General features: G+C 37.1%; 1 protein-coding gene across 15 annotated transcripts in view; it reads right to left on the bottom strand.

The window, feature by feature from the left end:
* Positions 1-15,296, bottom strand: part of ATRNL1 (attractin like 1) — a 440,837-nt gene that overhangs the window by 388,505 nt on the left and 37,036 nt on the right. For all 15 annotated transcript variants that reach the window (XM_069020110.1, XM_069020095.1, XM_069020098.1 and 12 more), the window contains exons 2-5: positions 13,599-13,682; positions 11,498-11,611; positions 10,927-11,055; positions 7,606-7,814 (exon numbers count right to left, since the gene is read on the bottom strand). In XM_069020110.1, coding sequence (XP_068876211.1) covers positions 7,606-7,814; positions 10,927-11,055; positions 11,498-11,611; positions 13,599-13,682 — 536 coding nt within the window. The remainder of the gene's footprint in view (positions 1-7,605; positions 7,815-10,926; positions 11,056-11,497; positions 11,612-13,598; positions 13,683-15,296) is intronic.

The raw sequence follows: 15,296 nt of genomic DNA, 5'->3' as shown, positions 1-15,296 counted from the left end.
ATTATTGAAACGGCGCCTGCAGGTCAGAAAGAGAAGCCGCATCTCTGCCGCGGTCACCGCGAGCCTTCGGGCACTGGGATGTCGCGGCCAGCAGTGACCCCTGGTGGCGAGCGGCGAGCGAAGCCGGAATTCCTGCGGCACGCCCAGACCGAGCTACCTGGCACCGACTGCAATAAGATCAACACGGGAAAACCGCCGAATACTTAGTCAAGAACGTAAAAATCTTAACGAGATCAGTGATGGAAAGAATGACAGATAACCCTCTTGCAGCCTCCGTGCCTTGTGAAAACGGAATGACAAGAAAGGTGAGAGAGAAAGCAGAAATGCCACGTGTGTCACAGAGTCACAGAAAGCCTCGGGTTGGAGGGAGCCTTAAAGATCGTTTAGCTCCAACCCCGCTGCCACGGGCAAGGCCGTACCACGTTATGTATCAATCGGTACAAATATTGAATATATAGCTGCAAAAATGCAAAACGGTCGAATAATACTGGCCTCTACCAAAACATCATTTAAAAAGCAAATTCTTGTATGGCTATTACTTTATAAAAGCAAGATAAAGGTAGGACTTCTATAAATATCATTTATAGATTTTCCTACTTGAATACATATACCATTATTTCAGCAAAAATACATATTCTCTTCAGAAACATCACATTCACTAAATATGTGCCTTCTGTGCAACAAAGAGCACTACAGCTGCAGAACAAAGATAATGAAAAATATGTTTTCTTATGTTTTATGCAAATATGATTTTTCTCCATTCATTTAAAATTGAATTTCTTTCTTATCTTCCTAATGTGTCAGTCAATCCACTGGGGGGGGGGGGGGGGGGAAGAGGGGAGGGAAGGTTTTAAAAACAGCAAACAACTTTATAAACCTGAACTGGAAGTCAATTACATTATCCTCTAAGGTAGGAAAAAATTCTATAGGTTTAAAAAAGTGATTTATTCCCATCACACGAGAGAAAGAATCTAATCTCTATTTATTGAGGAGTTTCATGAAAAGCCAAAGTAACAACCTGTTCCAGTAGTTTAAGTCATAAGATCAATTTCTACTTAATGACTAAACATCATCTACTGTCTTCAAACCAAATCTTTTCCTTTGGGATCACAGGAGAAAAAACAGAAGTATTGACGTGTTGAATATAAATTTCACAGTGCTCTTCATACAATCTACTCAAAGCGATTTTTAAAGTATTTGCTGTTTATTCTGGATTTGTTTGTCTGATCATTTGAGTTGAGAATTATTACTTTAACATAATTTTTCAACTACCGCAACTCAGTGGTTAAAACCAGTCCTATAGTCAGACCAATTGTGCTGGAATGGCTCACTAATTCCAACAGTAGGTGTATGCCTGTATCCCTACACTGCCCCTGCACAGTTCTGCAACATCTGTACTGGATGTAATTATTCCTCCTACCCTGCAAATAGTCTTGCTGCAAATGAGACTCAGTAGCAGGCAGAGAGATCCTGGTGAAGTGTCCAGCTAAAGCAGCAGGGCAGCAAGTTGTGCCAGGACTCAGGCTCCTCAGGAAAGACAGAGAAATCCTAATGCACACAAGCTGATACAGTTCTTGAAACGCCACCTGGGTGCTGTTACTCAGGCAGGAAGAATGGATCATCCAAGGGCGTTCTGGCCATGGGGAATGTGCAGGGTCAGTCAGCAGGGGAGCCAGAAGGGCTGCACTGCCTGCCATGGGTGGGTACTGCTCCACAGCACCCTTGAACTGCTCAGCTCCAGATCCCACACTCAAGATCAACAAGGCTGGTTCAGAAAATAAGGCCAAATGTCATGGCAGTGTTTACCACAAGCATATTGCAGGGAAAGCTTTCCTAGTCCTTCGTGACAAGAACAAGTACAGCATCTGGTTGACACTGCATGAGATTTGTCACCTTAAACAAAAACAGGTTTTGCTTCTCACTCTCTAAAAGAAACAAGAACTTTTCAGATCAGCTGTAACTGACAACACCCATTGGGCTAGAGATTTTGAGACTCCATGCTAATGGCAGCAAAGTACCAAGCTCCAGTATCTCTTCTCAAAAACTTCACAGCTCTAAGACAAAAGCTTCCTTCCAATTCCCAAATGATGTCTTGATGGCCAGTTTATCCCAATTTTTCTTCTACCAGTGTTGTACTTAAAGACGTGGTCTGTCTATATGCCCCACAAATGTTTATAAACAGCAATACTCTTCCCTCCCAGCCTTGATTTTTACTCATTTAAACAAGCCATGCTCTGTTAGTGCCTTCCACAGCCCTGACCGTCCTAATGGTTCTCCCCCTGAGTCTGTGTCTATTTGTATTCATAAAACTGTAGTAACAAAACATGAAGCATTCTACTAATGCTTTCATATATTTAACTGGAGTTTCTGTGACTGATCATCCTACCAATGCACTTGGCACTTTAGAGTTTGCAGGGTATATAAAATTAATAATGTTAATTATTTCATGTTCTAATTGAGATAGACAAGCAAGTTTTCTCCCATGTCACTTTCCACATTTCAATCCAAGATTATAAAACAAATTGTTAATACTCTTAGTCTCTAAATGTATTAATTTACAATTTATACTGAAGTAATTACATCCTACACATTACTTTTTTGCAGGATATTCTGGTTCTCCTTCCTATTTAAAGTAGCTTCCACCTTTGTATTACCAGACTTCATTACCAGCATTATAAGGTAAATTATAAAAATTATGTAACAATATCAGTCCCAAGATCAGCCTTTAAGGAGCACTGATATCTTTCCATAGCTGTTCAGCACACCCACTCACATTTCATGATGAAGCAGCTGAGTTCCCCTTACGATTTCCTTATATATGCACTGCACTCCTCAGTTTCAGTGATTCCCTGTCATCAAATGCTGAGGTTCAGGTAAAATATATTGCATTTTCATGTCAATTTTCTTACAGACTATCTTCATATGAACTGCAGTGATAAATTCAGATTTCAACTGTTTTGTTATTAATCACAATATATGTTTAATTATTTCTTTCCTCCAGTTATGGTTTAGAACTCTACAGGGTGTTGAAATGAAGCTAACAGGTTTTGATCTCCATGAATCACTTTCTTCCTAATCTTAAATGAAGGTGCTACAGATAATAAACTAGATTTAGTATCTTACCTTAGCAGGGAGATCAGCACTATCTCCTTCTTGTATGCAGGACAGAGCATTGCTTCAGATCATTATTTTAATCAAGTGTTTGCATGTTCTATGTTACTACATTTAAGTGTATGCATTTTAAATAAATACTAAGAAGATCACAGATTTACTTTAAATGCATTATATTTCTCATTAAAACTCGCAAATAGCAGGGGAATCCCTTCCTAAATCTCATCCTAATTAGACCTACAGAGCATTATCAACCCCTTTAATGCAGCCATTTAGTGAAACACATCAAATAAATTCTGCTAAACTTGATTTCACTAATTGTCAAATGGCACCATAAAGGTATTTAAAACTGAAGCTGGCTTTTCATTTACCTGTGATGTTCTTCCTCTTCCAATAAGGACACTTGATTTTTCTCACACAGTTTTCAGACACTAAATTTCTAATTATGATAGCTATATTTTGTTTACAAATTGCACAGTCCTCCAAGGATGCTTGCCAAATTGTTAATTCCATCTGAAGAACATTTCCAGTATATATGAAATAACCATTCATTACAAGACAGTTCCTTCCTACCAGTTCTATAGATGTAAACTTTTCTTAGACAACTGTCATTTCTATGATCAACATTTAAAAATCTACAAATATGGAATGCAGAAATTGGATCTTAACTTAAAATTGGGGGAGGAAAGGATTCCTTGAGTATGTGTCTTTTTGTGCATATACAGTATAAATGCACATATATTTAAGAGTACATTTCCCAGATTGTAAAACTCCAGTTTCTCCTTTCTGAATTGATACTTGGGTGGGAGATGACCTGAAAAGTAAAACTGAGACAAAGAGGGCATTATCACAGGGCAGAACAGTTATAAGAAACCTGCTTCTATTTGCTTTTTCCTTCCACAAACAGGTCTGTCCAAAGCAAATGTTACATCACAGGTCCTCATCGCTGGAGACACAGACTTGTGTGCTTTCTGTTCAAGAACATCCAGGCACAACGGGCCAAAATCTCAGATTTCAGACCTCTAGGCATTTGGCCCAAGCTCTTTCTAGTGCTGCATTTCAACTGCTGCTGCCGGAGCCTCATCTCAAACCTTCTCCATCAGTTTCAATAAACCAGCACCACAGAGTACAGCTTTGCCAAATCTCAGCATTGAGGAATAAGGCAGGCCAAACAAGAGAGTTTGACATCAAAGCCTTTCACTGAAGCAGTGGGAATGAACCCAACTCCAGTGAGTCCTTTCAGGATAACCTAAGTTGAGCATAGACACTCATTGACAGTCGTTCTGGCCATACTCAAGATGCTGTTACAATAAATGCCACAGTACCAAGCAAGCAAAATACTGATTTTACACTGCAGTAGTCACTCCTTTTATACTTTCATTGTTTACTCTTCTCCTTACATAAAGGCTCATTTGTCCCTAGAGAGATGTTATAAAATTCAAGCTGCCTGAATTGCTAATGGACTTATTTCGAAGTTAATTAGTTTAACTTCAGAATCTGGTCTTCTGCTACATCTCTGCCTGCTAGGAGCAGATCTGTAGGGAGAACCAACTAACTATACATGTTCCAGCAATTTTATTGGTGTTTTAACTTTGGATTAGGGCTGAATGCCTGTTTGTGGCTGGTGTGCATTATCTGCAACCCTAGAGCCCATCTTTTGGTGTAGTTACTCCTAAAAGGAATGTATTTTCTCTGTTTGCAAACCATCTCACAATGCAATCCAAAACACAAATAAACATGAAGGATCAGATTTGCTTTGAAGGTGCCCTACTGATCCTCTTATGGAATAATTTAAACAAACCCTATAATTCCTCCCTAATAGGTTCCCCTTTTGCTTGCAGAGCTGATGTTCAATGACCAAAGTATCAATAAAGTTACTCTTAAATTCATGAGAGAGTTCAACCCTTTTTTTGCCCTGCCTACACCCAGTAGTTAGCAATGTTTTCAGCACTTTCAAAGATAGTCCACTTAACCCTCTTAAAAATGTGGAACTGTTTCCTATCCTTCCAGTCATCCTGATTTTTTTCACCTGTCACAGAAGTTTTTAACTGTTTGGAAATCTCTCTGCTCCTTTACAGCCTGAAACAATCCAAGACACAGTGTTCCTGGTATCAAAGAGAATCTTCTGGCTGTGAAACCATATTCAGCAAAAGCATCTTTCTCTAAAATTCTTGAATAGGTCAAATTGTGCACAAGCCACCACTTTGGTCTCAGCCAAGTCCCCATTTCTCTTTTACATGTGCCTAGCAAAAAGAAAGATAGCAAGTCAGCAGTTTGAAGGCATATTTTTTTCCTCCCTGAATTACATCCATGGCATTTTATCAGCTGGCATTGACACATTCTGTTAGATAATATCAAGACAGATTAGCCAGGAATGGGACAGTGTAATATGGTACAGAACTCACAAAGAAAATAATCCTTAAGGAAAAGTTCAGCCTCCCTTATGTTGGGTAAGTATTTTAAATTAACCAGATTTTGTATAAATACTAAATTTTGTTGTTACATGACACCAACCACCTCAGAAATATTTAAGCTTACTAGCATGATTAAAAAATACTTTGATTTTAAAAAGCCAATACATTTAACTAGTGCATGTTTTGTGAAATACAGAATACAGTCTGTTAAAAATAAAAATCATGTCAATTATTTGCCTTCAAAGTCTGAAAGATTTTATTGAAACTTTATTCTATATTTGTACAACTAGCAGGCAGTTGCAAGTATCTACAAGATCTTTGTATGACATTCCACAAGATGTATCTAATAATGAGAGGAGCCTACTTTTTACAGAAAAAAGTTATTCCATCTCAAAGAATACCCAAAAGTGTTCTCTTTTCTGAGAATACTTGTTTCAAATGTGAAACGTTGTTCAGAGTTGCTCCTTCAACAGTAACCACAAGATGTCAGCCTTGTAAAAGAAAAACTCCATGCAGTAAAATAGGAAATTCTGGGATTTATGTTCTGAATCATGGGTTCTAATTATTATACATCCAAATCGCTGCAGTTCAGTGATTTTTTTTTTTTTAAATACAGCCACTAAAGTTACTCAAAAAAAGATAAAAGGAAAATAGTAATAAAAAATGAAACATGAAATTCTCTCCTGAAGGATACAGATCAAGACCCTCCAGCCACTTGAATTACAAAACAGAAGAAAAACTTGTCAGACAGCAAGAGAAAAATTTATGATTCCAGCATTGCAAATAAACTGCACAGAAGATACTATCAGTGTAGAAACTACAGAGAATATAGGTATAAACAAATCAAGAAACAGAACAGAGAAGAAAGTAGTCTCCCAGAGAGCTTAAGGAAAGTTTGGTATTTAGTAAAGGAAAACAATTATGCATCCAAGCCAGCTCAGCTGTGACAAAATTTAAAAAAATAATAATTTAAATCTATGTAGGTTCAGTGAAAATCCAAGGAACAATGAAGCAAATTATAGCATCCTATGTTCTGTAGGAAAAAGCGAGAATCTGGTATGTGCAGAAATGCTAGGTGAAAGGAAGGTACTAGCAGTGGAAGTCAGATTTTTACATTTATTTTGTGCTCAAAACTTCTAATTAAGTTTATAGCACCGTACCTGAAGGTATAGCCTAAAAAGCACTTCCAAAGATTTGTGACATTTCCCCATTTTTTACTCAGCAATCTGACATTGCAAGGAATCCATGCACAAATAAAAGGGTAATATCCTTGCTGCAAATTCTATTCACAGCTTCTAGACAGAGATTAAGCCTTCAGGATCTTTTTGTGCACTGCAGTCCTGGAAGGTTTTAAAAGACTCTGAAATAAGTCTACGCTATTTCCATTCAGTGACCATATTGCTAAAACACTTCCCTTCTGTGGGCACACTGGCTGCCTTTTAATGAACAACTCATTAATTATTAAGACAAGGAATGTATTAAATCTCATCATGACTGTGGAGTAATATGTGTGACAGCTAATAGGAGTTAAAAAGTCATTTCCTTTGACATGCCAAAAGAAACAGCAATAAAACAGAACAGAGGCAGGAAGTCATGGGAAGAGGGCATATCAGCTAAGTAATCTGGAGGGATTTTAACATTTCTGTTAAGGGAAGAATGGCAATTTCTATGCATAGCAAGCTAAGCCAATTGACACTTGTAACAGAAGTGGTAAACGATAAAAACAAAAATCCACAAGCATTTAGCATAATTATAGTAAGTGAATTAAACATTTAGGATCTTAAATAATTTATCTGTTTCTCATTTATAACTGAGAGGCAATGATATATGGTACGGGGAGTAAAAGTGCAGCACATGCTTACAGTACATCCATTAGTCCACACAGACACCCTTGTACCATTATAACAAAGCAGTTCATCTTCCTTTTTCATTGAGAGGCTGATACAAGTAATACCCAACAAAAACCAGACAGTGGATACTTACTGCAGGAAACACTAACAATATGATTCAATGATGTGGCATTAAAAGGAGTGGGGGGAGAAAATCAAATTACCTAGACACTAAACTAAGAAAAGCTTACCTTGCCAGCTGTCATTGCAAACACAGAGCTTCTCTCCTGTCAGGTCACAGTAGCCATGATCTGGACTCCCACAGTTGGCTTTACAATATGGAATATCACAGGCCTCTCCTTTCCAGTACTTGTCACACTCACAGTACACCCGGCTCGGTACAGACAGACTGGTTGTGCACTTGCCATGTTCTGAGCAGTTGTTAGGGCAAGAGTTAATTCTGGAAAAACATAAATATATAAGATAAGAGAAATGATGATCCATGAGCTGATGACAGTGGTTTCATCTGACAGTACTCCAGCAGTATTTGTTAGATAAAGTATGTTTTACCCTGAAGAATTTCCATGTACTGATAAAACACAAGTTTAATGATGATTTTACAGGCAAATGAGCTCAAAGGTGCTCATCCAGTCTTACATACAAAGTCTGTTATGCACTCAAGATCACAAATACCTTGCACTGCAACAAGTATTGACATTAAGCAGAAGGACAGGCCCTGCTGAAACAGATCACCACCTACTTTTCTCCTATATTCCAGTATAAGCACTCAGTCCCTTCAAATGCTTGTTATCTCTAGAAACAACCACACTGGAAGTAACTGAGATTAAACTCTCCACCACAGGCATACAATGAAAGACTTTTCCTGAGTAGCTTTGGTCCATGCCATAAACAGTATGCCTAACATCTGGGGAGAATAAAAGAGGGAAAAACAAGTAAGGAAAAATACAAGATGGCTAACATCCTGAAACTACTTACAGGCAGCACTTCATGCTTTGAATCCTTAAAAGAGCCACCTTAACTCTGCAGTCCAAGATGAAAAAACAGGAGAGCTTAGGCTGAAATAAGTCTGTGACTGCTACGGGAGTGAGCATTTCTGTGATACACCCCACCAAACACTGAGATCACAGGCAACTGGAATGCAAAATTAAGCAAAGTGGTTCCAGAAATGCAGACAACTCCTTGGAGATTAGGGGAGATGCATGCCATGGAAGTATGTGGGTCCAAGAGTTTCCATGAACTCAGGCAGTAAGTCCCTGATGAAGTCCAAATAGGATTTGGAACTTTTTTTGATGACTTACAGCAAAGGGTTGGGTTGAAACTCAGAATAAAGTGTTTCTAAAAACCTCTAATGATAATACAGACCACTCCTTGTAGATGTGAGAGATGGATACTCTTCACAGTCTTCCTTGCTCTTACTGAATGAAGAAAGGACTGTTAAAAGTTAGCAAAGAATTGTTCAAGGCTAGCCTTTGACAAGATGTTGTGGTAGGACAGTCAGGAGACATTTTTGTCTTCTAGAGACTCACATCTCAAAGGACTGATTCTGTTACACTGCTAAAATAGGAAACTCCACGTCTGACCTGCAAATCTTCTGAGGGTTTTGTCTGGTGTTATGGCACTAAATCCATTGATGGCATTAACAGCTGCATGCTACCTCTGTGAGGAACCTCTCCCCCAACCTCACAGGGAGAGTGTTCTGCAGGAAGGTGAACAGATAAGTTTTTCCATAAGGAGATATTAGTTTGAAAGTAAACCATTTCTCACTCCAACCGGTTCATTAAGGATTCAAAGAAAATGAGAAGAACTGAATCAGTAGAATTGGAAGCAAGTTGCCTGACTCCAAGGAACAGAAAATGTACTCAGACTGTTCTGGGGTAATTACAGTTGTTTGCTACTGGAATGGCACTTTAGTCACAGATTTTGTGTTTCTGTCTTCCCCAAAATAAAGGAATACAAGCAGTCCATCAAGATGAAGTTGAAAAATAAGGAAGAGGGTAACAGAAGCAGAGTGCAATAGACCAGTGACAGAAGCAAAGTTAATGCAGCCATAAAAGGTAATTGTAGGCACTTCTTTATCATAAAAACTGTTACAGTTGGTTCATTTAAAAAAAAAATTTAAACTATCCACTGCAATAAAAGACACAGAAGAACAGAGTACATAGAATTTCATGAGTTATACATGTAACGGAATGAAACACTGGCAAGTTTTTTCATTTATTTTAAATCTACGAAAAAAATTAGGTAATCATATGTAGCATACACCACATTACCAAGTAATGAAAGAATGCACATACACTCATTTCTTAAGAATGCCAAGTCATATTGCCATTTTCTCCCAAGACAAATAAAAAAAGCATAATAAAAGCTTCAGGGATAACTGAAAAATTTATGTAATTACAATAGAAAGTCTGCCAGGTGATTGCATTTTACTGATGTCAACTGACAAAAATTAAAAATACCCAGTGTTCTAGGCATCCATTTCCAATGCAATACATACAGTGAGGTTTCCCAAACCTTGAATAGCTATTTATTATCTGGTCAAAGGTGGGCAATCTGCTGCAAATTACAGCAATAATCTTCCCACAGACAATTAAACAAGTACTGTGCCAAGAGCAGAGCTGTGGTCAGAAACACTAATAGGAATTTTAAACTAATAAAGAATATGACAAAAATATTACATGTACTTCTACATAAGAAATGCAGAGCTGGCCACCACACCCCAATAACTGGTATTTCAGAATCTGAAGGGATTGAGAGAAAGAAACAAGCATCTCTTCAACCATGGAAAAACTGTCACATGAAGAAATAGGTCCAAAAGGACCAACCAATTTCCTCTTGAACCAAGGCATCCAATATGAAGAGGTGTTGCATTGTGTCACATGCACATCCCAAATGAGATAGAAGTTGCAAACTGGTGCATATAAAAAGGAAAAGGCTCAGGTCTGCTGGATGCATATTTAGAGATGCTGACACAGAACAGGAGGCTGGACAAAAGCAATCATGCTTATATCAGATTAGACTTTGCCATCAGAGAAACTAAAAGACAGTGCAGGTAAGATTTATGAAGGCAGAGTGCAGACTGAGATGGAAAATAGGAGGGGAAATACCCAAGAAGAAGAAAAGAAATTGAATTAAACAATTAAATTGTGTGACTGGCACAAAAATCCAAGTGGAATTGCCGGCAAAGTTTCAAAAGCCATAGTACAATCAGCAAGAAAAATCAAGCAACAGATGATCCTAGATGATTCCCTAGAGAAGGGAATTTATATGACAGCAGATATAATCTCCCTTCTAGTCCATATGACAAGTATATGTGTTGGATAAACACTGGAGAGGATACATTCTAGTTCCATATGGCATAGGAAAAACATACTCTGGGAATGGCCATGTGACTTCACTCAAAAAAACCATACTCTAGGAGTTTTTTGCCCTAACTCATACCTTAATAATTTATTACAAGCCCAGGTCCCTGGTTTTAGACACTTATCACTAAGTATGATTCTTATGCTATGAAAAAAACAAAGGTAATTACTTAGTACAAAAATACTCACGAATAAAAAATGTTAAATCCCGTTAGGTTATAAGCAGCATCACTGAAAAAGTGTAGCAATGCATAGCCAGATGTAGTAACCACTTCAGGAACAGTTTCATTTCCACGCACTTCAGGGACTATCAGACCACTGGAAAAGAGAAGGAGAAACGTGTTTTTAAGCAATCTTTGGCATAATTGGGGGGAAAAAAAGGAAAGAGAGAGTTTAACAAGATAACTCATAATTTAAAAACTTCTTTTTAAAAAACAAGTCATAAAATGTGTATAAAACTTGTCCATGTCTCTGCAAGGTAAGGCAGGGGTTTCCAGGAAAATGCCTGTGTATAAGCATTAACGTTCCATGACATGTCAGCAGTAAGTATCCAAAAAATGGATTTATGCTATGATTATCTAACCAAAACTCCAATGTTTATGAATGCATTCTAATAAAACTTTACATACATGTTCCCACAATATTAAGATAAGAAAGCAAGCAATTAACATATTAAAGCCTCTGTTACTTTTTTTCCCCCCAATAACCAAAAATGTCCATACATGACTACTTGGATTTAAAGATTAATTAATACACTCACCTAAATACAGCTATTAAAGGTGCATATATTGAATCTCCATCATATACATACATATGGTCCCAACTACATTCTGTGGCAAAGTGATTAAATCTTAATCTTAGTATCGCATTTGGGCTGAAAAAAAAGAACATTGATGTACAACATTATTTGCAGAATTACTGAGCTCATAAGATAAAGAACTCACAGTAGAATTGATCATGCCAACATAACTATATTAAAACATTTTGCGTAGTAAATAAACATTTCAAAGTGTTAAATAACAAAAGCCAGGGCAAGCAAATGTTTCCCTTTATCTTAGAAAATTTTAAAATAACATATTCAGTCCAAGACTAATAATCCCTAAAGTTAATAAAATACTTAAAATCACCAGATTTTATCAATGTTCAGAACCACAAATTTAGAGCAACTAAAATATCTCATATTAATATATTAGCTTTACTTTACAGTATCAGGACTATGAACTTTAAAGAATCTGTCAAGATAAAATCACCTATACATCCTCTTTCCAGTATTACACTAATTATTAAAATTAAAAATCTTAAAACACAAATCTAAAATTGCAACCGATATTAGTGCAAGTGACTGCTTCCTCCCCTCTGCCCACAAGTGGGAAATGTCACCAGTTGTTGGCTGAGGTCCAAATGGATCTGTAAACTTTCTGAAAGGGGAATTTTCATATATCACAGAATTTTATATATATGATTTTATATATATATATATATATATAATCATTATATACATATATATATACATGCCATTAAATACAATTATTATTTTCTTTTAGTTCTCCTCACTACTGACAGGCTTGAGTGCAACTTGTCAGTTTGGAAAATGTGGGGTTTTGTGACAGATCCTTTGGAGAGAGCTCTTTGTTCATGTTTTAAGGCTGAATATTATACACATATGTGACTTCCTTGTGTGCTGACATTTTGCATGGTGTTCCTGGGTTGCTTTACTCCTCCCCAGACTGTGCAGCACATTGATTCCTCCAGCTACCCTGGCTACTCTGCCATCTCCTGAGAACAGGAGGAATGGAGTGGGGAACAGCTTCAAAGCAGAGTTTGCCTGCAGTCCTGAGGCGTGTTTCCACTTTAGCACAGTGCAGTGCAAATATTCCTGAGCTAGACTGAGTAAAAAGAGAAGTCTAGATAGGTCAGAAACATATTCAGGCTTGCCATCTAGATATCAAAGCTTCATTTTAAATGATTTTGCAAACTACCTGTATCTTCACTGTTGCTTTGTTTAAATTACTGTCTGCATATAAGCAGACCAAAGTTAGATCAGACACATCATTCCTGAACTGCAGCAATGGACCACGTAATTGAGATTATGACAGCATGGAAATACAGAAGGAGTTAATTTTCTTCTAGAATGTTAGTAGAACTCTGAACTAGAGTCAGCAAAACCCTGACCCATATCCTGAGGGGAAAAAAATCCCCCTGAAATGTAACCAATTTGTGCCATTAACACTTAGCCATACTAATTTATGTGTCTCATATCTTCAGGCATGTCTGTGTGTTGCTGTGCTGCATAAACTGAAAAATTAGCAACAGGCATGAGACATCTAAACTGTAGTCACAAAACTATTCTAAAATTAAGTACATGAGGAGCTGTAGAATGCAAAAGAAAATACTTTATAGAAGCACTAGCTTTTGAGAAACACATAACTGAATAAGCATTCTGTACTTGAGGCCATTCCTCATTTATCACTGATATGAGTTAAATAAGATAAGTCAGGTAATGAGTTAAAAAAAGAGATTCTGTAACTACTTTTGGAACTTATACAAAGGTACTCAAATGTGCAACAAATTTATCACTGGGTTTTGAGGGCCTGCAGCACTGGCCAAATACCGATGTCAGCCTAATTTTTGCCAGCAATTTGAATGGGAATGGAATTCAGCCAACTCTAAGCAATCCTGAAAATCCTGCTACCTTTTTTTTTTAATTCTATATAATATTTAAACAAAACCAAAACAAACTAACAAAACACCAAACTGTTCATATTGTATCCTCATGCAGTCTCTATGTGGGTTCTTTTGATCTCTAGAACACACAGTACCAAACCATTCAGAAAATTAAAGATATAAAAATAGATACTTACTATCCTTCAATTAACCATGTGCATTTAGTTTTATATTTATAATTTATAGGTCCATCTGTTAAATATCCAGAAGGTTCTGTTAACCTATAAGAAAAAAAACAGTGCTGGAATAAACCAGAGACAACACAACAGAATATGAATCATTGACATGCCAGTAGAATCTTTCTGTTTGGAAAGAAAATTGGGAGTAGGGAAAACAGTCAAGTCTCTCTTCGCATTTCTCATCACAATGTTTGTGCTCATAAAAACTTGAATTCTGATTATTCTATATCATTGATTTGCTTTCTTCCCCCAGGCATTCACTTGTATTTTTTCTAGTTCAGTAGCAAATAATTTAAATTATCCTTCACACTAAATGGATCCAAGCCAATGTAAGGGAGTTTTGTTTAAGAGCATTTTGGTTTGCTTTGCTTATTTGCTTTGCCATTGCCTTACAACTTACTTCTGAAATAAGACAACACCAGCCATGGGAAAACTCTCCTAGATCAAGACAAATTAAGATATAAATTTAAATAAGCATATCTGTCAGCCTCCTCCTCTGTTATTCCTAGTCAGTACCCTGTCTCTTCACAGTGGTCTCCAGTGACTACCCAGGAAGGAGTTTAAATCCCTACAGATTCTCCACACAGCATTACACCACCTTCAATGACTTGCAGCTCAGGGACACTTTCAGTCCACAGCTGTGCCTTTGGGTTCATGTTTTATGCCACTCAAAATGTAATGATCTGTGTTTTATTTCCCTTCTTTCCCTCCTCTGCCCCTTTTCCAACCTGAGAAATCCTTTCTCCCTGCTTCTAATATATCTTTTGTATTCTCCTAGGGCCTGCTGAGATGCAACACAGATCAGCACATTGTATTCAAGACACAAGTGAACCATGAATCTGCACAGTAGCAATATTATTTCCATTTTATTCTCTGTTCCAATTTAAGATTTTATTTGCTCTTTCAACAACTACTATTCTGACATTTGAAACAGAAGTAGCTGCTGTAACCTTTTTTTGAGTGGTAATAGCTCAATATTCATCACATATAGAAATCTCTTGAACGTAGAAAGAGAACCTTTTTCATCCATTCATATATATTACTTTGTATTAATCTATGCAGTGATAAAACAGCAGATTAAATCCAATAATCTATTAACATAAAAGCTTTCTGAAAGAGCCTGGTATCTTCAGCACACTGTATCATCACCACTCCATTTTCTGCATCCTTTACGATCATGGGCAGGCCTTAACACACATCTCTGGTGGCCTTACTCCACTGGGGAAACAGACCATCCCACTCTTTAACAACAAATAATAACAAATATAAATACATCCTCAGAAACACTCATTTCTTTCACTATATTGTTGAAAGAGAATCATTAAGAATAGGAGGTATCACTGAATAAGAAAAGCTTTGTTTGTCTGGTTTTTGTGGGGGTTTTTTCATACATAAGATTCCAATCAAAATCATTTCAGTGCTGTCATATGATTTATATACAGAAGTAAAGTCTTATTTAGCAATCCAGAGAAGATTTCTTTTCCTGGAAGAAGTGTGAAATATTACAAGTACTTATTTGCAGTCATGACCATTGCCTTCTTAGTGGTTGTATAGTGCAATGGAGGTGACTTACAAGAGTTGTTTTTATTAGATCAGCCCTTTGGTACTAGTAAAGCACAAGCAATTTCCTTTGTCTCCTAGGCTGATAATTTTTTG

Source organism: Aphelocoma coerulescens, chromosome 6 (assembly GCF_041296385.1).
Source record: "Aphelocoma coerulescens isolate FSJ_1873_10779 chromosome 6, UR_Acoe_1.0, whole genome shotgun sequence".
NCBI lineage: Eukaryota > Metazoa > Chordata > Aves > Passeriformes > Corvidae > Aphelocoma > Aphelocoma coerulescens.
This window is presented reverse-complemented; position numbering and strand designations above follow the sequence as displayed.